The sequence below is a fragment of the Neomonachus schauinslandi genome, chromosome 6 (assembly GCF_002201575.2).
Source record: "Neomonachus schauinslandi chromosome 6, ASM220157v2, whole genome shotgun sequence".
In the NCBI taxonomy this organism is placed as follows: domain Eukaryota; kingdom Metazoa; phylum Chordata; class Mammalia; order Carnivora; family Phocidae; genus Neomonachus; species Neomonachus schauinslandi.
The window spans coordinates 39,819,358-39,845,556 of record NC_058408.1 but is presented as its reverse complement, the minus strand read 5'-3'; the positions used below and the strand labels follow the sequence as shown (position 1 = coordinate 39,845,556).

The 26,199-nt window shown below is 37.3% G+C and overlaps 1 protein-coding gene across 1 annotated transcript in view; it reads right to left on the bottom strand.

The window, feature by feature from the left end:
• The window catches only part of KCNK2 (potassium two pore domain channel subfamily K member 2), a 225,755-nt gene that overhangs the window by 90,806 nt on the left and 108,750 nt on the right, over positions 1-26,199 (bottom strand). The window contains exon 3 of the mRNA XM_021682561.1: positions 20,039-20,156. Within this exon, the coding sequence (XP_021538236.1) occupies positions 20,039-20,156 (118 nt within the window). The remainder of the gene's footprint in view (positions 1-20,038; positions 20,157-26,199) is intronic.

Genomic DNA, 26,199 nt, shown 5'->3' with positions numbered 1-26,199 from the left:
TAAAACATGACCACTAAATGTTGGCTAACTATTTTATCTGAAGCTCCAGCCAATAAACAGAGATCTATTCAAGGTGTAATGAAGTATCTCTATAAATGGCTGCAAATTCATGTGCTATTTAACTGCCTATCATCTGATTCTCCCTTTATCCCAAGAAAGGAGAATAATGACCCAATAGCACTAAAGAAATGGGGAACTACTTCTAGCAAAAATATGAATGATGAGTTTTCCTACTTTTTTTTTTTTTTTTTAAAGAGAGAGATTGAGAAAGAGAGCTCAAACACACATGGAAGGGGGAGCAGATGCGGACAGAGGGAGAAGGAAAGAGGGAATATTAAATAGGCTCCATATCCAGTGCAAAATCCCATGTGGGCTCGATCTCAAGACCCTGAGATCATGACCTGAGCCAAAAATCAAGAGTTGGACTGAGCCGCCCAGGTGCCCCAAATTTTCCCATGTTTTGAGAGAGATTATAAATCAGGAATCCGAACTTCTATGATAATAACACATTTCCTGGAAATCACATTTTAATGGTTCTTGTTAAAAGAATTTTCCTATAGGAACTTCAGCATAATGGATGTTATATTCCTGACCATACATGGTATCAAACAATAAACTATAAAATCAATAAATAAGGGGTTCTGGCTAGCTCAGTCAGTAGAGTCTGCAATTCTTGATTTTGGGGTCATGAGTTCAAGCACCATGCTGGGTATAGAGTTTACTTAAAAAACAAAAAACAAAAGAAAACAAGGAATAAATAAAACCGTACCATCTATCAGCAAAGATTCTCTCATTGACCAGAGTTTGGTCAGGCTCTTTTGAGCTCTCTTTTTTGACTAAATCTTGGGCTCCTGTGTTCTTCCTTATAAAGTCCAGTTCTAGCAAGAATCCTGCTAAGTCAGTTTAGACAGAATGCCCCATCCTAAAAATCTGATCATTCTCCATATCTGATCGGGTTCCTCAACCTCCACCATTGCCAAGGTGATATCTGAACATCCAACAGGCCTTCAGCAAGAATCTTGATAGTTGTTTTAGCCCAAATTCTCCCTTACCCGTAATGTGTACTCTTAGTAATTTTTTTTAAATAATTTTTATTTTATTATGTTAATCACCATACATTACATCATTAGTTTTTGATGTAGTGTTCCATGATTCATTGTTTGCGTATAACACCCAGTGCTTCATTCAGTATGTGCCCTCTTTAATACCCATCACCAGGCTAACCCATCCTCCCACCCCCCTCCCCTCTAGAACCCTCAGTTTATTTCTTGGAGTCCATAGTCTCTCATGGTTCGTCTCCCCCTCTGATTTCCCCCTGTTCATTTTTCCTTTTTTTTTCCCCCTTCCCCCCCTTTTTTTTAACATATAATGTAGTATTTGTTTCAGAGGTACAGGTCTGTGATTCAACGGTCTTACACAATTCACAGCGCTCTTAGTAATTTTCTATCCACTTACTCCTTTCCTGCTCCTTGGCTATAAATTCCCACTTTGCCTTGTTATATTTAGAGTTGAACCCAATCTCTCCCCCCTACTACAAAAGTCCACGGCAGTGGCCCTTATATTTATCACAATGGTCCTAAAGATAGTTTGTCTTACCTTCTTTAACAAGTATCATTAAATAATTTTTTCTTTAACACTATAAGTGGTAAAATGATAAAACTATATAATTCATCTATCATCAAACCATCCTAAAAGTAATACAACAGACATAATAAATGCAAAAAAATTAAATTTTTCTGCATTTTAAGAAGTTGGACCTTGGTAGACATTAATAATCTGAGTTGCCAAAAAAGCTATACTATCTTTGACTTGCAATCATTTTCCTAAAAGAAGTCAAACATACTCATTCAAATTTATTTTCAAGTATACCAAGGTCAGTATGGCACAGTGGTTAAGACTCGAGGTTCTAGAGCCCAAATATCTGGGTTTGAATGCTAGCTTTGCCCCCCCTAATTCCTGAGAAAGTGACTAAAAATCCTCTGTGCCTCAGCGTCCCCATTTGTAAAAGAGTAATGTGGATTATGTGATATAATACACATAAAGGTCTTAGTACGGTGATTGGCCCACAGTGGTGAGTAGTCAGTGAGCATCAGCCAGCTAAAGTTCATTTCCTGGCCATAAAAAGTCAGTTTCATGGCTCAGGTACTGCCACCGATACTCAGAATCAGTGCCAGTTGTTGATAAAAATAATGGTGACATTGAGGATGATTTTGCTTTTTCACTTGAAGCATGTTTAAAGTTAGAAGGAGTTGAGCCCACACTTTCTTTTCAGGTTCCTCCCTTGGCAGATTACGGTGTGAGAAAAAAACAGCTACTTGAACCAATAAAGGAATCCTGGAAATGAAGTGCCGGAAGTTACTGCAGTTCACCTTTCACTGACACAGCCAAGCAGGCTTTGGCAGCTCTCAGAGTATCTCCACCTTCAAGAGCAAGGGTTGTAAACTTCCTAACTATCACAGCAGAAGCTGTTGTTTTGGAAGAACTACTAGAACATCTCTCAGAGGATTGCTAGGCAGGCTCTCGTCTCAGAGGGCCTATTAGTTTTCTATATTCACAAGACAAAGTGCCATGAACTGAGGGAGAAAAGGCAGCTGAATTTTTCCAAGGCATCTGCATTGTTTTAAACAAAACTGGGAAATTTAAGAGTTGAAATGACCAACGGAATTCTAACTGCATCATTCATTAAACAAACATGGAAAACTGAGACCAAGTATTGGGTGGTCACGAGGTGGCACAGGTTGAAGACCTAAAATGCAAAGTTTTCAAGTGCCGAATGTCTATATTTAATACAACTTTGCCTTGAAATTAAGGAACTATGCTTGCTTTGGCTGTTGCCTTGGGGCAGTAATGAAAAACTCAGCAACTACTGTTTGTGTCAGACAGAAGAGACAGTGTGGCAGCTAACCTACCTGAAAGATGCATAATTACGCAGATAGCGACCCTGAGTGTTGACAGCTGAAGTCGGGTCATTTAGATGAAAGAACACATCGCCTAAACCATTAAGGGGCATTGATTAAATTCACTTTGAATTCAACAGCCCCTGGCATCTTTAAGATTCATCTCCGCTATAAGATTCGATTCCCAAGCGGGGCGCCTGGGTGGCTCAGTTGGTTAAGCGACTGCCTTCGGCTCAGGTCATGATCCTGGAGTCCCTGGATCGAGTCCCACATCGGGCTTCCTGCTCGGCAGGGGGTCTGCTTCTCCCTCTGACCCTCCCCCCTCTCATGTGCTCTCTCTCTCTCTCTCATTCTCTCTCTCAAATAAAATCTAAAAAAAAAAAAGATTCGATTCCCGAGCATTCTTCGATTTTGACAAATTAAATTTCCTCGAACTAATTTTATTTGTGCATCTCATTTTTTGTAAAGATATACTCTAGAAGATAAACCAAGGATGTGCATTCACATATTCTCCACATCAAAACAGTAAGGCCATTGAGCCTAAATATCATACAAGGTTTTCTCACGCACATGGTAAAGGTAGATGGATACACTTTGCTCGATTCAGAATTTATAAGTAAAAAGAGCAGTGAAGGGCGCATCAGGGTCCAGTGCTTTTTAAGCCTATTTTCTGCCAATTACTTGTAAATTTTCCAAGGGTAACAATGGCAAAGCCCCTTTACCTAGAAAGGTGGAGTCTAGAACTAAGTCCCTAATCATTAGGAGGGAGAGAGAAAGTTCTCCTCAGTTCACTCACAGTTTATGGTAAAACATATCTGTCCTACTTTTTTCAAGCTAGGATGCAACACAGAGGTCAGAGGTTACAAGTGCCAACACTAGCCAGGCTCTGCGGGTTTAAAACCTCACTAATGCCATGTACTTGCTGCATGATTGAGGCGTGTTATTTAATCTCTCAGCGCCTTGGTTTGCTAAGCCAAAAATGGGTATCTTCTTCTCAGTTGACTCCCAAAGTAACATTCTGGAAGAGGCGTTTTAGGACTTATTTATACGAAGGCTCAGAAACGTTAAGTAAAACACGTGAGGGCTAATCAAAAGTCACAGCCAGTGTTTACATATAGATCTGTCTGACCTCCAAGTGCTGCCCTGCAATGGAAGCAAGCTGCCTGCCCTTGGATGCAACCTACCACCCCTGCCCCACCATAGACACTCACACACGCACAAACAGATCCTCTTACCTTTTTTATATCTGTTTGAAATTCATAAGGTTTAATTTAAAGAAGATTCCAGGGGGTGGGGGGTATGGAGGGAGTATGAAAACCACTGATCCATACCATGCAGCATCCTTACGTCTTAATTTCTTGCACACCCTCACTGGACCTTGAAGTGAAGCATGAACACATGCAAAAAAGAGGTAATTAGGAAAAGGCCTGACCTTGCCCTAAACATGGACTTGTTTGCCCTAAATTCAGTCCATTAGAAAAGCCCAACCCTGGAAGGTAATAGGACTGTCTCAAAGATAGCTCAGAACAAAAGCTAGAAAAAAAATACTATTTCCTTGTTTCTGTAGCAATTCAGAGCCTATAGATGGAGAATATGGGAGGATTTCCCACTCAGGAGAGGGAAGTCAACTGAAATGCACTAATTGGTGGCTAACTCTACTTCTGTTATCCTTCTACTAAGCCTACACACATTGAATTAAGGAGAAAGAACTTCTGGGCCTCCATCCCCACTCTATGTCCACCAGTTAGAAACACAGATCCAAAGTGAAAGCAAGTCATATAGAAAACTGGAAAAGAGATATCATCTTTTAGACTCCTTTAAAATTATACCTCCCACTCCTAGTCTATTTTTTCCCCACAGCTATATAATTAACATGTAACACGCCATATAATTTAGTTCCTTGTTAAATCTCTCACTAGTTTTTTGTCTGTTTGCTTGATGTATTCCAACCATCTAGACACTACTTAATAGTTGCTCAATAAATATTTGCCAAGTGAATGAATGAATATGAGGAAGAGAGCATCTCTGAAAGTGGTATACTGCAGAGCCCAGAATACGTTTAGAAACAGTGATAGGAGAGAATAAAGCATTAGATCTATAAATCTGGAGCCTAAAGCCACCAGAAAAAATGAATTCACTGGGATCTAAAGGCGAAATTAAGTAAAGAAAAAGAGATGGGTAAGATAATATAATATTGAAAGAAAACTGTGCAATTGCAAAATTAAAATCTGTATTTAAGATAATTAAGGAGAACTGAAATTGTAAAAATTCTAACTATTGCTGCAGCTTACAGGACACAAAAGAATGTCCAGAATTACAAAAAAAATAAAGGTAGAAAGAATTTCAAAAGGTAAATAATATATAGAGAAAACTGAGAGCAAAGAACAACACAAAAATTGTCAGTGTCCCTGGAGGTGGAAAAACATAATTATTAGAATAATCAAAAATATAATTAAACAAAGGTTAAAAAAAACTAGCAAAATAAAAGAAACCACTGCAAGATTAAAAGAAAATCTTCAATTAAAAAAAGAGACAGGGAGGGCGCCTGGGTGGCTCAGTTGGTTAAGCGACTGCCTTCGGCTCAGGTCGTGATCCTGGAGTCCCGGGATCGAGTCCCGCATCAGGCTCCCTGCTCAGCGGGGAGTCTGCTTCTCCCTCCGACCCTCCCCCCTCTCATGTACTCGCTCTCTCTCATTCTCTCTCTCTCAAATAAATAAATAAAATCTTTAAAAAAAAAAAAAAAAAAAAAAAAAAAAAGAGACAGGGAAAAGAGGTTACTAATAAAGGAAGAAAAATCAGGCCAGTATCAAACTTCTCCTGTCTAACAGCAAATGCCAAAAGATGAAGAGAAATATCTTCAGGGTTGTGATGGGGAAAAGTTGTGATTCCAGAATTTTATGTCCAAGAAAATTATCTTTCACGCAAGAAAGCCATTTGCAGACATGCAAATATTTATTCCACTCATGTAGCTTCACTGAAAAATACTCTCTCTCTGACAACTTACATAAGCTAATAAATGTGAGATAAATCCTCATAGTAACTAGGTATTTATGTGGCATGCTGAGTTTTTTTTTTTATTTATTTGAGAGAGAGAATGAGAGAGAGCACATGAGAGGGGGGAGGGGAAGAGGAGAAGCAGACTCCCTGCCGAGCAGGGAGCCTGATGCAGGACTTGATCCAGGGACTTGATCCCGGGACTCCAGGATCACGACCTGAGCCGAAGGCAGCCGCCCAACCAACTGAGCCACCCAGGCGCCCTGGCATGCTGAGTTCTTTCTCTCACAGTTTGAGTGACATAGGTTGGATTATACAATTTAGATGACTGGATCATGTTGCCTGAGAATAATGAACAAAATTGTTTTTTCCCTTTTACAATGGTAAAACAGCACATTCTATAACAAGTAGCCATGACAGATGCCAAGTAGATTAAGGAATGACTTTCTGGATCTTCGAAGTTCATATTAAAAGATCCGAGCCATTGTTTTTAGTTTTTAATTAGAAAGATTAAGAACCTATCCAATGACAGCTATCTTATGCCAAGCAGCTCAAATTTATAATATCCATAAGGATCATGTTAAATATTTCTAAAAAGTCAGTGATTATGATACCAACTATGTCAGCTGTATCAAGTAAGCCCACACAGGAACATGACTATAAGGAAATGTAGTCATAGCTAGTTACTTTCCTTTTTTTATACTTTTCTGCGTTTTTCTATTTTTCTATTAAACATATGTTACCATACAGGAGAAAAGATCGATCTATATCTGCAATTTGATCAATAAAATAGTCACAATCATGATTTTTTAAAAACAAGCATAACAGAAGGACTGTTAAAAAGTGGTATTGATCAAGGAAATGTGAAATCATAGACCATATATACACACACACATATATCCAGATACATATATATTACCTATATATGTATATAGATATGTTATATAACATTTAAACATCCAGTGTTGCATTGTTCCTAGTGACAAAAAACTAATGACCATCAAAGGGGTAGAGATACAATGTATCATTAAAATGGAATACTATGCAGCTGCTAAAATAAAGCAAATCTTTAGGAAGTGATAAAAAATTTTCAAGACCATTATTACGCAGAAATAGCAGAGTAGAGAGCAGCTTTCACTTGTAAAATAAAGGACCGTATATGTTAATTACACACCCACACCCCCAAATGATGCTCAGAATAATAAGTAACAGTGGTTGACTCTGTGTAGAGGATGAGATTGGGGGTTCAGCGGCAGGCGGGACACTTAGCTGTCACTCTAGAATTTTTATACCGCTTATTTGTTTCTTGTGTGTTTGTTTAATCATGTACATGTACTCCTTATTAAAGTTTTAATTTGATTTGATTTTAAGTGAGCATACCATTAATTCCTCACTATTTTCATGCATAATTTTGCCACACAAATGAATATTATTTCTTTTCTATACTGACATAAACAAAAACCCAATTTTTTAAATTTTATTTTATTATGTTATGTTAATCACCATACATTACATCATTAGTTTTTGATGTAGTGTTCCATGATTCATTGTTTGCATATGACACCCAGTGCTCCATTCAATACGTGCCCTCTTTAATACCCATCACCAGGCTAACCCATCCTCCCACCCCCCTCCCCTCTAGAACCCTCAGTTTGTTTCTTGGAGTCCATAGTCTCTCATGGTTCGTCTCCCTCTCTGATTTCCCCCCATTCATTTTTCCTTCCCTACTATCTTCTTCTTTTTTTTTAACATATAATGTATGATTTGTTTCAGAGGTACAGGTGTGTGATTCAACAGTCTTACACAGTTCACAGTGCTCACCCTAGCACATACCCTCCCCAGTGTCTATCACCCAGCCACCCCATCCCTCCCACCCCCCACCACTCCAGCAACCCTCAGTTTGTTTCCTGAGATTAAGAATTCCTCATATTAGTGACATCATATGAAACATGTCTTTCTCTGATTGACTTATTTCGCTCAGCATTAATACCCTCCAGTTCCATCCACGTCATTGCAAATGGCAAGATTTCATTCCTTTTGATGTCTGCATAATATTCCATTGTATATAAATACCACATCTTCTTTATCCATTCATCTGTCAATGGACATCTTGGCTCTTTCCATAGTTTGGCTATTGTGGACATTGCTGCTATAAACATCAAGGTGCACGTACCCCTTCAGATCCCTACATTTGTATCTTTGGGGTAAATACCCAGTAGTGCAATTGCTGGGTTGTATGTTAGCTCTATTTTCAACTACAAAAACCCTATCTTGAGTTGCCTTGATTTATATCTTTCCTAGAATTTCTGTGAATTTTGAAAGGCAATTAGCATGGCACATCTTCTGACTTTCAGCAAACATTTATAGAAGTTAAGCAGGAAACATTGCAGAAAGACAAATAGTTTTATGAAACATAATTACAATCAGGACTATGCTATTTTTTACTTTCAAATATTATCCATATTAAGAGTATCATTATTATAACAACCTCCTTTCTATTATCATAGATCTACAATTTCTAGCCCCTACTATATCGCCCAAGGAATACATTGGCTCCTTTTCCTGGCACTTAAATTTCATTTTCTTAAAATTATTTTCCAAAGTCTGAATTTTTGAAATGCAGAATGTCATGGATTGGGATTGGTGGCACTCTAGTTTTCTAAAATAGAACATTTCTTATCATGTTTACAGAAAACAACTCAGAATATACTGGAGTTTGGGAGAACTGAAAATATCTGACATTATAATATCACTCAGAGCTCAGCAACAGAATAAGATTTTCTTATTTTGAGAACTGTAGTTGCTCATGGTTTCCTTCTGAGCACAAGCCTCAGTTCTCCAAGCAATTATTTAGTGTGCTAGCATCTACATGAACATATTGCTGCTATGTTTCTGATATGGTGTTTTCCCTCAATTTTTAGTACCACAAAAATTACATTTTACAGCCTGAAAATTACATAGAAATTCTCTAAGCCAATGGTTTTAAACCCTTTCAAGGATTGTGGACCCCTTTGAGAATCTGATACACACTGTGGACCCTCTCTCCAGGAAGCATGATTATAAACCCTTGAAGCTTATCCACGTACCTTCCAGAGGTTCATAGAACTTGAGTCACAAGGTCTATGTCAACCTTCATTGGACAGTGAGGGGAAAACCCAGCATATTCTTGAAAAATGATCAATATTTTGTACATAGTTGTTAGACATTATTAAATATACTATTCTTTGAGTTTTCATAAAATCCTATGAGGTCGCAAGCACATTTATTGTTATTCACATATTAGGAAGCCACTTAGAATATTCACATAAGGAAACAACTCAGAAAATTTCTTTGATGTAGTCAAATTCACACGGTAAATAAATATTAGAACTAAGTCTCAAATCTAGGGCTTCTCTTTACAAACTCTATCCTTTTTCCTTGCTTTACACTCTTTCCTTTAGTCCACCGCTGGCAAACTTTTTCTGTAAAGGGCCAGATAGTAAATACTTTCAGCTTTGCAGGGCATATGGTCTCTGCCATAGCACAAAGCCAGCCAAAGACAATACTAAAATGAATGGGTGTGGTTGTGCTCTAATAATTACATAGCAGGTGGCAGGCTGGATTTTGTCCACAGGCCATAGTTTGCTGACCCCTGCATTATTTCACCTCTATATCAAAAATAACTCGGTCTTTTAATTTAATTTCCTGTTTTTAGTGTTTTTATCATCATGATTTTGACCTTGTTACATGATCATTACTACAATATTCTACATGCTAATGGAATCCCTAAATAATATCACCAATAACAGCAAAATTTCTGCCTAAAAGCAAAAATGAGAATTTTACGTATCAATTTTTATTTTTATTTTGAGATAGTTTCACTGATGAAACCATTGTACAGGGAGGTGGTTTGGGAACACAGTCTCCTTCAATAATACAACAGGAGTCAATATTACATGCGAAAAAAAAGAAGTCCTATTCTAGTGATGGCATTAAGGGACACAAAGTTTGGGAAAGCAAATTAAAATATAATGAATTAAATGAATTAAAATATAATAAATTTCTTATGATGTTTAGTTTGTTTGAATATCAAGTAACCTTTAAAGGAGGGGTATTCAATGAGTATATTTGCTTATGATATTAATTAGGGCTATCACCAAATATCTGGGCTCTTCTGAGCACAGAGTAGGATTGCATTTCCCCACTTAGGCTCTAAAAGTTAGTCTGGCCAATGTCAAGTGAGTGAAAACTATGTGTGCACTGACATGAAACTCGGTTAGCCAGTGTGCAGTTTCCCATGCTCTGCTCCCTTGGCCAAAGGGATCAGGAAAGGACACTAAAAGAGGAAGAGCTATCACCCTTCGTCTCTGAGCAAGGACATTAGGCAGGGCCCTCCTGTCAATCCACTCTGAATATGCAGTATGAATAAAAAATAACCTTTTATTTTGTAAAGCCACCAAGATGTGGGGATTGTTTGTGACAGAAAATAACTTAGCACATCCTAATATAAAGGCATACATTTAAAAAAAATCCTATGGAAAACAGATATACACAAATACTAATTTTTATTATACCCAGCTAATAGTAACACCTCAAGGTTATATTATATATTATTTTGATGATCACACTTTGGATTATCTATATATCAAATAACCAATCAACTCATTTCATTAAATTAACTACATGAAGTAAACTAACTACATTCACTACATGAAGTAACTCGTCAAATCTGGCACTTAGCATTGTGAGAATAACTGGTTTGAGCGAACCTTAATAAGTTATGTGAAGGCAAACATTATATGTATTATTATAAGAATGAAAATGTATGCATTCAAGGTTTAAGAAAAAATGTATTTCTGTTTACATTAGTAATATAAATAAATGTGCAAAAAATACTGGCTTATTTTAATAATAAAGTAATAAAAATTACTCTAATAAAATCAGCTTACTCTAAATTAATATACTGTCATTCAGGATGCAAACTATTTTCACGTACATAATCTTATTTAACTTTCCCAACAACTCTGCGAGAAATACTAGCCCCACTGACACACGAGAAAATTAAGGATAATAGAATGGTGACTGGCTCAAGAATACAACTCTAGCTAGTGGCAAAAACAAAAACCTGAACTTAGATTTTTCTGCTATTATATCTGATCTTCCTTCTACTATATCATTCCTTTAAAAAACAAGGAGAAGGGCGCCTGGGTGGCTCAGATGGTTAAGCGTCTGCCTTCGGCTCAGGTCATGATCTCAGGGTCCTGGGATCGAGTCCCGCATCGGGCTCCCTGCTCCTTGGGAGCCTGCTTCTCCCTCTGCCTCTCTCTCTCTCTGTCTCTAATGAATAAATAAATAAAATCTTTAAGAAAAAAAAACAAGGAGAAATATTTTTATCCTCAGCTGTCCTATGTGAGTAAAGGTAAGTGAGGTATCTGCATAAATATGTTCAGCACATTATTTAGTTGTAGTAAAATGTGTATTAAGAGGTCATGCCCACATCTCTTTTTTTATTTAAAGCATAACTTCCATTATCTACAGATGCCACTGAAATTAACTATGAAAACATGCATTCTTTGAATAAGCTACTTGGGTAGATTATGACTTATTTCATACCCCTTCTTTCCTTTTTTCTTCTCTTGCCACTTGCCCTTGGAAATTTCACTTTGTTAGCATCTTCAAAGAGGGGAACCTAAGCTTAGAAGGGAGAGGTACAGCATGTCAACTAAATTTGCCCACGTATTTGTTCTTTTTGCCTTAACAATAAAGTTGAAAGGGGAAGAAGTTTAAGATTAGTAATTAGTGTGCCTTTTTGGATGAACTGTGACTTTCAATTGTTCATATAATCAATATTTCCCCCAATGGTATATTAGAATCAAGAGCTGGCTGCATGAAATTCCAATTTGAAGTTAGAATTAGTCATATCTGTAATGTACTTCATGTGCACCCAAACCACCATACTTACACATGAACTTCATCTGGCCCAGGTACTTCTTTTGTAAATATCATGCTACATTTATAGTACCACATAAACAACAAAGCTGATTGTCCAAGAGTAAGTTTGCACAAGTCTAAAAAATTTCACACACACACACACACACACACAAAGGACTGGGAAGACAACAAATATGTAGTGTAATTACTAGCTGAAAGTAGACAGGCCCAGACAAATGCTATTACGTTCCTTCCTTTTTTTTTTTTAAGATTTTATTTATTTATTTGACAGAGAGAGACACAGCGAGAGAGGGAACACAAGCAGGGGGAGTGGGAGAGGGAGAAGCAGGCTTCCTGCTGAGCAGGGAGCCCACTGCAGGGCTTGATCCCAGGACTCTGAGATCATGACCTGAGCCAAAGGCAGACACTTAACGACTGAGCCACCCAGGGGCCCCTATTACGTTCCTTCTTTATCAAATGAAATATTTGAGACAGTTACAAAAAGTCTTTTTCTGATAATCACCTCACCTAGTTTTAATCCCATTCAGAGCAATACTTGCATATTTGGTGGTCAGTCAGATGCCCTATAAAATCTATAATCTATGACAAACAGTGCTGCATGTCAATGGTTGAGAAGGGGCAGAAGACAAGAAAGAAATAGATTCTGTATTTATTCAGGGCATGAGCTTCGTGGCAATAGTTTGCTTCTAATTTGGGGGTAATTTCTTGATCACATTTGATAGTGATAGCTTTCCAGAAGATTAAAAATATGTTATTGCAAACTTTTCAAAAGTATGCAGAAATATATAAATGTTTTTTTTTTTCCAGAATACAAGCAATTCCTGATTTGAACATAGCCAAGAAATGAATGGCCATTATGTTGATAATGGCCATTCAACCCCCCTCTCACTGGGCCCTCCAGTTTCTGTCAGATCTGTACTACCTTGCTGTGGGTTTTCCTACTACCAAAAGCAAACAAAAATGTTACCTCACACCTGGGAAGATTATATCCCTAATGCTGCCCAATCCCCTTCCAATCAGCACAGGATTCTGAGAACTAGGGGCTCTGAATTGAACTTGTGACTGATATAACATACATATGCCATGAGAAAAGGTGACTATTTCATTATTGCTTTGGAGTCTACAATATATTTATGCAATAATCCTGCTTTATTGCCTATCAAATGTAATTTTGCACTCTGCAAACTTAACTACCATTCATGTGGCATTTTCTCTGAGAAATACATGTTAACTTAGAAAATAAACTTATGTGAAGATTTCAAATGGCAGGAACATATGTCAATATCCTGAGCTAGGTTTTATTTTCATTAATTTAGGTGGATGGGAAGAGAAACAGAATCAAAGACCCAAAGCAATTTCTTAACTTCAACATCTGTATTGCAAATGCATAACACCAGAATTACGTATTTTGGAAAAATAATCATCCACTTTAACAAACTGGCATAGAGAAAAATGCAAGGATATTGCGGGGTCAGTGCTAGAAGTCACCTCCCAAGACTATTTGCCTTTTAAGCTGCCTGAAAGCAGTTTAACTTTCCTTTAAAATGGGTTTCTAGGGGCACCTGGGTGGCTTAGTCAGTTAAGCGTCTGACTCTTGATTTCAGCACAGTTTATGATCTCAGAATCATGAGATCAAGCCCGGTGTGGGGCTTTGCACTCAGTGGGGAGTTTGCTTAAGATTCTTTCTCTCTTCCTCTCCCTCTGCAACACCCCCTACTCTAAGAAAAATAAATAAAAATAATGGTTTCCAAAATCCAATCTGCAGTTCTTTGAGAACAGCCAAGAGACTAGTGAAATGCCACAGAATTATGAGTGTACTAAATTAATAAAGTAACACCCAATACCCAAAGCTGCAATAACATCATCCCCTGGGAGAATGCTCTCTGTCAAATTCTACACCACTGCTTCAAGTCTATTCATTTCCAAGTTCAGATAGTGGTTTTATGAAATCACAACATTGAACAGAAAACACTCTTACAATTTTTCCCTCACTCTTATTTAAGTTATAGTTTCCTCCCATATCCAACAGGAATGGTAGATGCCCTGCTGAAAGCATGCATAAGGCTCCACAGTTGTCAATATACTCTCTGCCTCTCTAATATTGACTTGTCTGTTATTTGGAATTTCTTCTGACAGTTACTCTAAACCTTTAATTTTTTTTCCTTTTTTGGTCGTTGTTGTTTGTTGTTGTTCTTTTTCTAATCAATTAAGCATTATGTTAAACAAGCAAAATATGGGTTTGCAGTAAGTCTGTGACCATTGCCTTAACAACTTCAGCAATTCAATATAGGTAAAAGCAAACTGAAAGTTCTGGTGGCTGATTCGAAATACAGGAAAAATAAACATAGACGCTACATTACTGATTTCAATCTCTACACTCAAGTAGTAGAAAACAAGAGTCCTTTGTAAATAGGAGAACTGCTACTCCAAAAAAAATGTCTTCCATAAGTCTCAGCATGATGCTTTGGGATCTTACAGTTGCTAGAGACCATAGTGGTGCCCTTGTTATCTGCATTCTGACGCTCAGAGGTCATGATTGAGTGATAAGCTTGGGCAAATCCTGGCTCTGGCATTCCAATTTACTTTCCACTGGAGATAATTTCATTATATTTTAATGCCTCCAGGTAATAAAATAATTTGTCATTTTATTCTTATCTTTAAACTGAACTCAGAATAGAATACAGTTGTCCATTACATCATTTTTGCCAACAGCCTGTCCTAGAGTATAAGTGATTTCTTATTAGCTTTAAAATAACTTAAGATAGAAGACACGAATAGTCCCCTTTTGGTACTATGCTCAGGGATTAGTATACTTCCATGTAAACTTTCTTTTTTTAATCATGTATCTGTCAAGGTGGCAGTGAGGAGGGTAAAAGGTGGACAGATACATGATTTACCCTCCTCACTGCCACTTCCTTAGTTCAAGGCAACATCTTCACTCACGGATTAATGGGATAACCCTCTTCATTTTTTTAAAGATTTATTTATTTTAGAGGGAGGGGAAGCAGGGGGAGGGGCAAAGGGAGAGGAAGAGAGAGAATCTTAAGCAGGCTCCCTGTTGAGTGTGAAGCCCTATGTGGGGCTTGATCTCAAGACCCTGAGATCATGATCTGAGCTGAAATCAAGAGTCAGATGCTCAATGGACTGAGCCACCCAGGTGCCTCAATGGGATCACCTTCTCACTGGTCTTGCTTCCCCTCATGCCCTCCAAATGGCAGCTGAGTCACATCTTCCCTCTCTTGTGCTTAAATTTTTCAGTGGCTTCCCACTGAATTCGGAATGTTGCCATGACTTACTGAGTCCCACACACCCTGGCTCCTCTTGATCTTGCTAACCTTGCTTCTTCTTCCAGGTCCTGCCACATGGATTCATCAGTATTCCTTGAATATGCTCACATCTATCCCGCTCAGGATCTTTGCTATTGCTGGCCCTCTGCTTGAACATATCTTTGCGCTCTTCTCTACCTAGCTGACCTTTTCTCATGCTTCCAGTTTCAGCTTCCATGTCACCTGCTCAGAGAGCTCTTAAATCAGTCTTCTTCAGAACACCTCCCTCTCCCTGCTCTGGCTCCTCTATCTATTCTCTATCACCACACATGAACTTCTTGGGTAGCATTTATTTTCATCCATAATGGTCTTGTTTTGTTTGTTTGTTTTTTAATGTCCTGATTAATCGCTGGTCTTTTCAGCCCTAATGAGAGCTTCAGGAGGGAGCCCATCTACCTTGCATTCTTAGTCTGTCTGAATTAAAGAATAAACAAGCAAATGTGTGTGGGGGGGGCTACTAAAATGAAGCTTCCAAATAGAACACAACGTATGAAATCTTGGCCATTTTTTAACTCTCTTCTCTTCATAGAGTAGACTAGGACTGCCGATGAGTTGCAAGCCTGCTGCTTAAATATTCATTTCGATGTTCAACTTGTATTAATCACCAAGGCCTGTTGATTCTCGCATCTAATTACTTCAACATTTTGTCTTCCTCTCTTCTTGCAACACCAACTCCAACCATCCCGGTCAACCATCCCATCCCTCTTCCATGGGTCACTGGGATGGGCTCCTAATTGCTCTCTCCACCATCAGGTCTCCACGCATCCTCTTCTTTTTTTTTTTTTTTTAAAGATTTTATTTATTTATTCATGAGAGACAGAGAGAGAGAAGCAGAGGGAGAAGCAGGCTCCCAAGGAGCAGGGAGCCCGATGTGGGACTCGATCCCAGGACCCTGGGATCATGACCTGAGCCGAAGGCAGACGCTTAACCATCTGAGCCACCCAGGTGCCCACATCCTCTTCTTGATAGATGCATCTTTTAATGTCACTTTTAACCTGTCACTTCACTTTCCAACAACAGCAACAATAACAGCAACAGCAACAACAACTAAACCCCAAACCAACCCATGTTCTATCTTATTATAGTAGGTCTCAAAAGTCACATTATATTCAACTGTATCCTTCCCAACTGAATCAGTCAATAGTATTTCCCACTACTCTTTAAATGCTCAAATACTTACTTTTCTATCCCCAAAATAAACTAAGCTCATACCTCTCTTTGTATTCTTGCTCAGCCATGTCACAGACTAGGAGGCCCTTTCCCCCGCCTTCGATCTAAACCAAAACATTGTCTTCAAAGGCATAGTTCAAATCCAGCTTCTCTCATGAAACCTCCCCTCCCAGTTCCAGTCCATGTGTACTTTCCTTTTTCTCAATTCCTAAACCATTGTTTAAACCACTCTTCCACATAACACTCGATTATACAAGACTTATCTCTGTTATCCTTCGATTATTTCCTAAGCGTGCATTTTCTCTCCCCAGTTGGATTCCGAGCAGGGGCTGTGTCCTTTCTATCCAGGCAGTGGCAGAAGTAGCACTGATCCAACAGGAGCCACTTACGCCGACTCACTGATTTACATGGTCCTGACGAGGAATCCCTTCAACTACAAACAACGATTCTAGATAACTTGCAAGCCCCAAACAGAACATAATGTTCCTTGGTCCTAATCTCTCCCACATGAACTCCCAATGCCTACACAATGTTCCCTTTCCACCTTCATTCACCTGGGAAACTCCTAATTCTCTTTCGGGTCTCAAGTAGGACAACGTTTACTAAGAAAAGGAAAGCATTGTCCCTTCCTTACCCATCCGCCTATCCCAGTATCTACCTATAGTGTAGTTCCTATAGATTCCCATTAAATACTCTTAACCCATAGCGTGTGGCACTCTGTATTATAAATGACTATTTGTCCACTGGCCTCCCTGACTGGTCTGGGCGCAACTTAGGCTCAAGTAATTTATCTTTTATCTTGAAAATAGCAGAGTGACAATGCTATATTATTTGTTGAATAAATAAATGAACAAACTAGCAAAAAAGCTGGCACTAAAATCTGTTGAAAGAGCTAAGGATAGGTATCAATTTAGTTTACGTAATTTAAAACAGGCCACAGTTCATACCATTAGAATGCTTATTTGTTATTAATTCCAGTTGTTAAGCATCTACTACGGGTCAAGCATGGGGATACAGAAAAGACTCAAACACATAAAATCCCTAACCTCATAGAACGTGTATCTTACTAGGTGAGACGGGCAGGAGTACAGTGTTTGCTCCAAGGTGGAGAGCACAGAGATGCTATCAGCAGAAGGCTTCTTTCTGCAAGGATGCTGACACTGAGACAATGCTGCCTTGGACCAAAATGGTGGCACTTTGAATGGTGTGTAGTGGTTACATTATGGATGTACTTTAAAGTCAGAGCCAACAGAACTGATTGATGGACTGAAAGTCAGGTGTGAGGGAATGAGAACAGTCAAGATTGGATTTTAGTCTGTGCAACTGTGTAATGGAATTTGTGCAGGGTTTGGAAGTGTATGATTTTGGAAAGAGTGTGTAGATATATGAAGAGAGTCTCTAAAATTAGGCCTTAAGTTTTAATAATCTATTTTGTATAACTGAACTTCCCTTGGGCATATTTCCCATGAACAATAAGAGTCCTTGTGGCTTCTTAGACAAATTGGTAACACCGAATAGACGAATCTTGGACAGCTGCAGCTAACAACGCTCCGTGAAGCATTGCCTATACCAGGCACCCCATAAAAGCCACTGCAATTTATCCTCCAAAACTGTCTCAAGTTCTTTTTTTAAATGACTAACGCAATGCAGCTAGTGCTAGGGGTTACAATTGCTATGATTGCTAAAAACCACTTCAAAGCTCACACGATTATTATCAATATGAAGATTAATAATTATACTTTGAATTCTACTGAATGGTGATTTAGATGTCAAAGTGGACACGTATAAAAGAAGGCAAAATTTTTATCCTGCCCTAGACCATAATCTAGTCTAAGGTCAGAGGAGATGACCTTGACCTAGGAGTAAAAGGACGTGGAGGAAATGTGGGTGACCTGGAATGACTTAATCCACTTAAGACTAAAGTCTGAGATAGAACAGCAAGGGATTTGGGCTGTCGGGCAGCTACCTAAACAACCGGAATAATCAGCTCCTGTGCTTAATGGCTATAATTTGGGGTAAGGCTGGTAATAATGGTTTATTTTTTTTCATGTGTGGAAGTATATGTCTGCAAAACTTACTGAATTTGGGATTCGAAAAATGAGACTGTTTACAAACACATGATGCAACCGTAAGTCAGTATAATGACTAAGTCTCTTGCAGAATAATTCAGCAGTGGTCATGATGAGTTAGAACTTGGACTTCTGAGTTTTCATGGGGCAGAAACAAACCATTCTCACTCAGTCTGTGAGGATCCCCCGCCCCTTCTAGACTCTAAGTAGTTTACACAATAAACAGTTATTTCCATAGTAGAAATGGGCCAAGACGTCTAAGCTCCAAAGTTAACCTGTTATTATGGTTAGAAATCAAGATTGCCATTCTTCCAGGTTTTCACAGCCACACAACTTTTGACCTAGCTGGTGGAAATGTAAGAGTAAATATAGTTCCCTGACCTCATCACAAAGGCAAAAATCAACATGCTCAGGTATTTATTTCACTGGAAAGTGATCGGGCACAAAGACGCATTACAGTGGATTCAGATAATGACAGGACTCTACAAACTTTTTTCAAAGGAAAATTTTAGGCAAGAGTTCATCCATACACTGTCCATGTCCTCTTATTTAGGAGTTTGATATAAAGCACTGATTTGAAAACCTTATCTACTCCACAATTTATCAATGGTATCACATAATAAAATGAAAACTTTTAGACTTATAATTCATACCCCAAAATCAGACACGAGGCCCATGAGGGGAAATCTCATCACCAGCATATGGAGAAGGGAAGACTTCTTCCACCTAAAATTCCTTCATAACTGAGATGAGTCAGTTCCTTCCCTATCTTGAAAATTATGCTTTAAACCCATCTCCTTCCATGAAAAAACACAGCTGTAACCCTTCCCAATCCCCACAGCATTGCAAGCGTGGTTTTCACTATGGAGTCTGTATTTCTAGCCTCTGGATATTTCTTAAGCACTGAATGACTAATTACCAGAAGAAAAGTCATGTATATATGCCCATTCTGCTTCCTAGAAGACGCTAAGTGAATGCACAGTCAACCCAAAAAGAGACAGTGTTCCACTATGTGGTCCTTTTTAACATTATAACAAACAATGTGAATAGAAGGCAAACAGCAAGGGCTTAAACTTAAATTCTTCTTGTAATCCTCATATTTCAGTGTCAATTTTTTTATACATTTGCACTATTGCAAAAACAACATATTTTTTAAAATCCCTGAAGTAATCATAATAGACAAGCATATAAGAACAGAACAATCCGTTGATATGTAGAGTTAAAATTTGCAAATTGAAAAAGGTGGTATCAAACAAGAACTTCATGAAGAGAATGTCAAAACTGTACTCAAATCTTTTCTTTCTACACTAAAAAATCAAAGATGCAGGAAAATTTGAAACTATTTGCCCCCCAAAAATCATCATTTCAAGCCATTTCTTGACATTACTATCCATTAGTCAAACGACTCAAATGCTCTGCTCTCCAAGTTCATATGCATTTTAAATTTAAGTTAGTATTCCGGTACAATAATTAATCCATTTCCATCATTCCTTTGCTCAACTTTTAAACCCTTTTTTCAAAATCAATTTACTAAAATCTAGCTTTCTACCTTCCATAGACCAATTTGACCAACTGTAAAAGAAAAATTCAAACATGAAGTTTAGCTCACAAGCTGTACCAAAATTAAAAAACAAAATAAGTTGTCTCCTACCTATAGTTGTTATAACAGTGCCAGCAAAGAAGAAGGAACTTCCCAAATCCCAGTGACTGATTTGATTGGAGGTGTTTCCTAAAGGTATAATCCCTGCATTTATTGCTGCCACTATTTGCTGCAAGTTTAAAAAGAAATTTATCAGTACACATGAATCACATGGAGGCATCAAACAGTGTATATTTCACCCCAGTTGACGAATTAGACAAAGAGAATCAATTCTAAGGCTTGGTTTTCCATTTGAAGTATACAATATAGATTAAGGCTTTATACTAAAGAATGTAATAAGTTAAATGATAAGAAAATTGTATTGTATATCAAGTGAATGGATCTGTATGGAGCACATATTATACCAATATGCATTCATATCTCATCCATTAACATATTCAGTGCCTTATTTGAATTAACTACTAAATACAACCATGCTTTTTAGTAAGCACCACAGAGTTAAAATACCAGATTGCAAAATTACAATTTAAATAATATATAATAGCTTCATCAAAAAGTATTTCTAAGAGTGCTCATCATTTTGAATGTTAAACATATACAGCCAAGCCAGGGTTGTGTATAACTGTAAAGCGTATTTATTAATAAGGTCCAACAAAACAGGCTAAGAAGGAAAGGCAACAGCAATTCACTATCCCACTTCAGTTAGTCCATGTATATCTAGATTCTTAGAATTTCTGCAGACTTTTTATAAATTCTATGACAATATCATAGCACCACCAAAATATCACCAAAGACCCATAGAAGACAATCACTCAACAATATTCATATAGGGACACTAGGGTCTGGATGCTGCCTTAAGTAATTCAGAGAGACAGACAGGAAAATGACATTACAATCCCTTCAATCATCAGATGTTGAGCAGGGGATGGGAATATTCAGAAGCACAAAACATAGAAAAGAATATGTTAGGAGAAAATTGTGTAGTAAAAGAGGGACATACAGATTGTAGGGAAAGATGTTTCCGTGTATAGTTTTAGAAATCTTTATCATTTAATTTCCAGATTATAAAATTGGAAGGAGCGTCATTTGATAGGCAAGGAAATTAAAGACCAAGAGAGGTAAAGTGACTTGTTTAAGGTTAGTTTACTGGCAAACAGACAAAACTACACTGTGAAAATGGAGGGTACTACCCCAGGAAGTTACTGTCAGATGGAAAAGAGCATGTAATCCAGAACTGAAATGCAATATAAAATTTCATTTGTCTGATTTGTTTTACCCTATAAATGAAAACTTTAATAGTTCTGTGTAAAGTTAATTGAATGGTAATGCTTTTTTAAAAATTTTAACAATAACATTTGCTGTAAAAAATTAGGAAAATACAGAAAGGCATAACAAAGATAACAAAAATTATTCATAATTCCAGAATCCAGAGATGATTACTGTTAATGTATTAAAGTATCTACTCCTGGTATTTTGTTATACTTCTTACATGGTTGGATTTATGAAATATATGAAATGATTCTCTATTTTTATTTAATATTTTTCTATGTATAGTTTTTCTTTGTCATTACTATGTTAACTTAATCATTGCCAGATATGTAGATGTATCTGTTCAGTGGGGAGCCTGCTTCTCCCTCTCCCTCTGTCTGCCGCTCTGCTTACTTGTGATCTCTCTCTCTGTGTCAAATAAATAAATAAAATCTTAAAAAAGGGGGGATCAACGCCTGGGTGGCTCAGTCGGTTGAGCGTCTGCCTTCAGCTCAGGTCATGATCTCAGAGTCCTGGGATAGAGCCCCGCGTCAGGCTCCCTGCTCAGTGGGGAGTCTGCTTCTCCTTCTCCCTCTGCCTCTTCCCCGCTTATGCTCTCTGGCTCTCACTCTCTCTGTCATGTAAATAAATAAAATCTTAAAAAAAAAAAAATCTAAAATTTCTGGATTAATAGAAAACAGATTCGATTATATGCTTCTGCATTCAACTTACTGGAGAGCACATCACATAGCCTCTGAAAAATTCATGAGACAAGGGGAGTGGAAAAGGCAAAATCATCTTCATATTTTCAAGAAAATAGCTTTGACCTCATCAGACCTTTGAGAGGGTCCTGGGATAACATCTTGAGAACCACTGCTATATACTGAACTTTGTTTGACATTGTTTTGTACCTGGAGAACCAAGTAAGCAAGCTTATAGCTTTACAAATAATGGTATTTTACCTCTACATCTTCCAAAAGTTATGTTTTACTACCTTTCATCCCTTATTACATTGGTATTTCCAGAGCAATGTTAAATAAAAATAAGGAAAGCAGACTTTTTTGTCTTTTGTAGCATAAAATCCTCAATGTTTTAGTATTTTATCATTAAATATACTGACTACTGGTAAGAAAATGGTATTTAATTAAATAATTATAAGAGCAAGCAAATAAAAAGGATAAATAAAACTTGAAAATCTAAAAATGTCTTTGGAAATATTTTCAGATAGCAATAAACACAAGGGAGGTACACATAAACATTGTAAGCACAGGCTGGTAATCTCTAGCTTTGCAACTCCCAGAAAAACTAATGCTGCCAGTAAAAATATCAAGGAAAGGAGGGTGGATTTAGATACATTGTAATTATATCCCAAGTATATTTTTATAGTTTTCGACATTTCTTCAACATATTCATTTATTCAAAAATATTTATCAATTGCTTATGATGCTAGGCAATGGGGAAACAACAGAGAAGTAAAAAAAAAAAAGACATGGGTGACAGTTATATATATATTTAAGATTTTATTTATTTGTCAGAGAGAGAGCACAAGCAGGGACAGTAGCAGGCAGAGGGAGAAGCAGGCTCCCCGCTGAGCAAGGAGCCTGATGCAGGACTTGGCCCCAGGACCCTGGGATCATAACCTGAGCCAAAGGTAGATGCTTAACCAACTGAGCCCCCCAGGCGTCCTGGGTTACATAGTTATAAATGAGAAAAGATAAGGCATGTCTTTAGACTCTACCCCATTAAATACAATTATTTTATTGATTAGAAGCAAGGTAATTTCTTCAACAATTGACTAAAACAGCCTACATGGTCAGCACTATTATTTTAACCAGTTCTTTTGTTGACAATGATGAGATGCAACATTACCCAGACACTTGGATAACATCCACAAATTATTTAAATGCAAAAGAAGTAAATGTAGACTTAGAAACAGTAATGTCTTATAATGTGCGGGTTTTAAATAGTTATCACAGAGCTGTGATGATTGCAACAGAGGCTTGAGATGGAACTGGGAATATGTCAAGTCACTATGAGAATGAGTCTACCATGAGGCTCTTTATTTGGAATATTCTTGTGGATTTATTTTATATTTTTGTACAAGATCTTTTGGTCAATATCCACAGGATATGGTTGCCCTTGGCAAGTATACTGATATAGGTCTAAGAGTCTTGAATTTCAACATCAATTCAGGCTATCAAAGTACTTCACAAATGCTTTCTTTAGAACTGTTTCTGTATGTGCCATATTATGTGACTAAAGTAACAATCACTTCATCAATAATAAAAATTAATTTTTCCATGAAAGGTAACTTTTGTAAACAATCGAGTCACATTGACAACTTACAAATAAGTTGAATTGTTTAGAGTAAAGGAAATTTGGGTCTATGCATCTAATCCTAACACAGAATTACTTGAAGTGCTGATTAAAGAAGGACGTCCAAACTTAAAATCTACAATAGAAAGAGTGTAAGATAATCTTGTTTGGATTCACATTTAATTTTGATCTTTAGTATATAGACAATCACAGAATGTGCATTAAGAAAAGGAAGTTGAATACATGGTTCTAGTCAGGAGTATCAGTTGAAACTTCAGAAATAGAGCTCTAAGAGCTTTGTACTCATTGAGATGATAAAGGTAATTACTCATAAAAGTAATGATGAATAATCTGAGTTTCCTTGACAGTGATGTCTTTAGAGCAGAAGTTCACAGAGTTCTACTGTGATTTTGTGCACTCTTGAATTGTAAGAAGTTCTCAGTGTCATTTGGCATTTTGGAACTATACTCAGCTTGGACACCAAACACTGGTAAGACACACTTATTTGTAATTGTATGAGACTAGCCTTGGAATGCAAGGCAATCATCGACAATCATGAAAATGTTTCCGTGAGCCCAATGCCTAGGAACAACTTTTTCATGTGTTATAAAGTACTTGACCAGCTATTATGTCATTGAAGGAAAATGTGTTGAAAATAAAATAACCCCAGGGAAGACCTGAAGAACATATTGTTTTAAAAGTAGGTTATATCATGGATCTTAAAATACAGGTGACACCAGAAGTTCTAATTTCACTTTTTCTCCCCTTTACTCAGAGGCTCAGATGTTCACATTCATCAAAACAATACAGAATGTTCTGAATGCCTTCCACAAATTCCTCCTCTGTTCATACTGTAATCATGATTTCATTAAAATATATTTTCATACCTGTAATCTTAAAAGTAAAGTCACATTAATAATTTGAAGGTTTTAAGTGATGTAAAAATTCTAAATTACAGCTGTCAGGTATTAGTATCTGAGTTACACCAATGATGTATGCATAACTGGTCCAATGACAACTTCCTTTTTAAATTTTATTTATTTATTTAAGTAATCTCCACACCCAACATGGGGCTGGAACTCACGGAGATCAAGAGGCGCATGCTCTTCTGACTGAGCCAGCCAGGTGCCCTGGCAACTTCTTTTAACTTGGTATTTAAGATTGATCTCATTTTTTTCTCATTTGGAAAAGAACACTATTTCCAATAAATTGATATAACGGCCAAGTCCAGTTATAATTACACTGACATCTGTATTATTACACACTTGCTTAAAGAAGAACGTATTATCTTGCCAAATTTCTGTAAGAAACAATCATACACCTTTTTTTTTTTTTGCCATTATTTCCTTGTGGGGGAATAAGTTTCATCCTGAAAGGAAGCTAGTCTTTAGGGAAAGAATCAAATCACACACTCAGAATGCCACATCTGAACACTCGAAGTATGTAAGCAAGATTATTTTAGAATACTTGAAGAATGAGAAATATATGAATAATGAGAAAAGCAAAATAATAAATGATGTTCTCATTGCCAAAGAACTTTGTGAGAAGATATAATAGTAGGTATCATTACTATTTATTGTTATACCACAAAAATAATCATCATCCATCAATTATATGTAGTAACAGATGAATACTGTTGCCAAAGGTTATTGTTATTCATCTCATTCTTAACCTTCTGGTTATATGTCAACACCATGATCACCTAATGTTGGATGATATGAACTGCTTTGAAAGGTCCTGCTCATAAAACCAGAGATGATCTCGAAATGGCCTTTACTCTTACAGGCTCATAATTCACATACTGCCCTGGTGGAACCTAGGCAACATTGACTGGCGTATCTGAATCAATGAGTTTGTTTATCCATTTCCTGAGTGTGTTAACTTTATTGGCCATATCTGTCTGAAATGTTATTTACAGACATCATTTGTACAAGAAGCTTCTCCTCTAATGTCAGTAACATGTAGTAGTCTTAATCACTGGGGCTGCTTCTGTGACATAACAAATTAGGTTCAACAGAGAAGTAGCATTATAGAGCTTTATTATAAACTTACATACAAAGGCAGCCCATTGTACATCCTTTGTACCACTGGGGTAAATGCCCAGAGACCAAACCCATCTTCTTCACTTTTTTATCCTTTCACACTATTCTGGAAACTAAAGTAATGACCTTGGCTTTCTTGTATGAGATAATATTTCGGTCAGAATACCACTTGGGACCATTGACAATCCAACAAGGGAGCAAACAACTTCTTGAAAACCACACTGTATTAGCACATTGCTCCACAGGACTTTTCTGGTGGCAGCTCTCAGCTAATGATAGTACTAGGTTGAACCATAGAAAATTGCCAATATCTAAGCCCTTTTTGGCCTACAAAATGACAACTTCATATTAGCATACAAAAGAATGGCACTTATGTTTTCATGAATAGTATGTAATGACATGCTAACTCTCATTTCAGTGTGACATCTATTACTTTCATCATTAAGACTAATTCCCATTAGCAGGAAACTTAATATCAATCAATTATGATCTTGCTTACAGTTCCACATGAAGAATATATACTTCTCAGATTAAATAAAACCGTATATGGCTGAGAATTCTATTCTGAGAAAACATGGAGTAACTACTGAATTCCTATTGGAAATT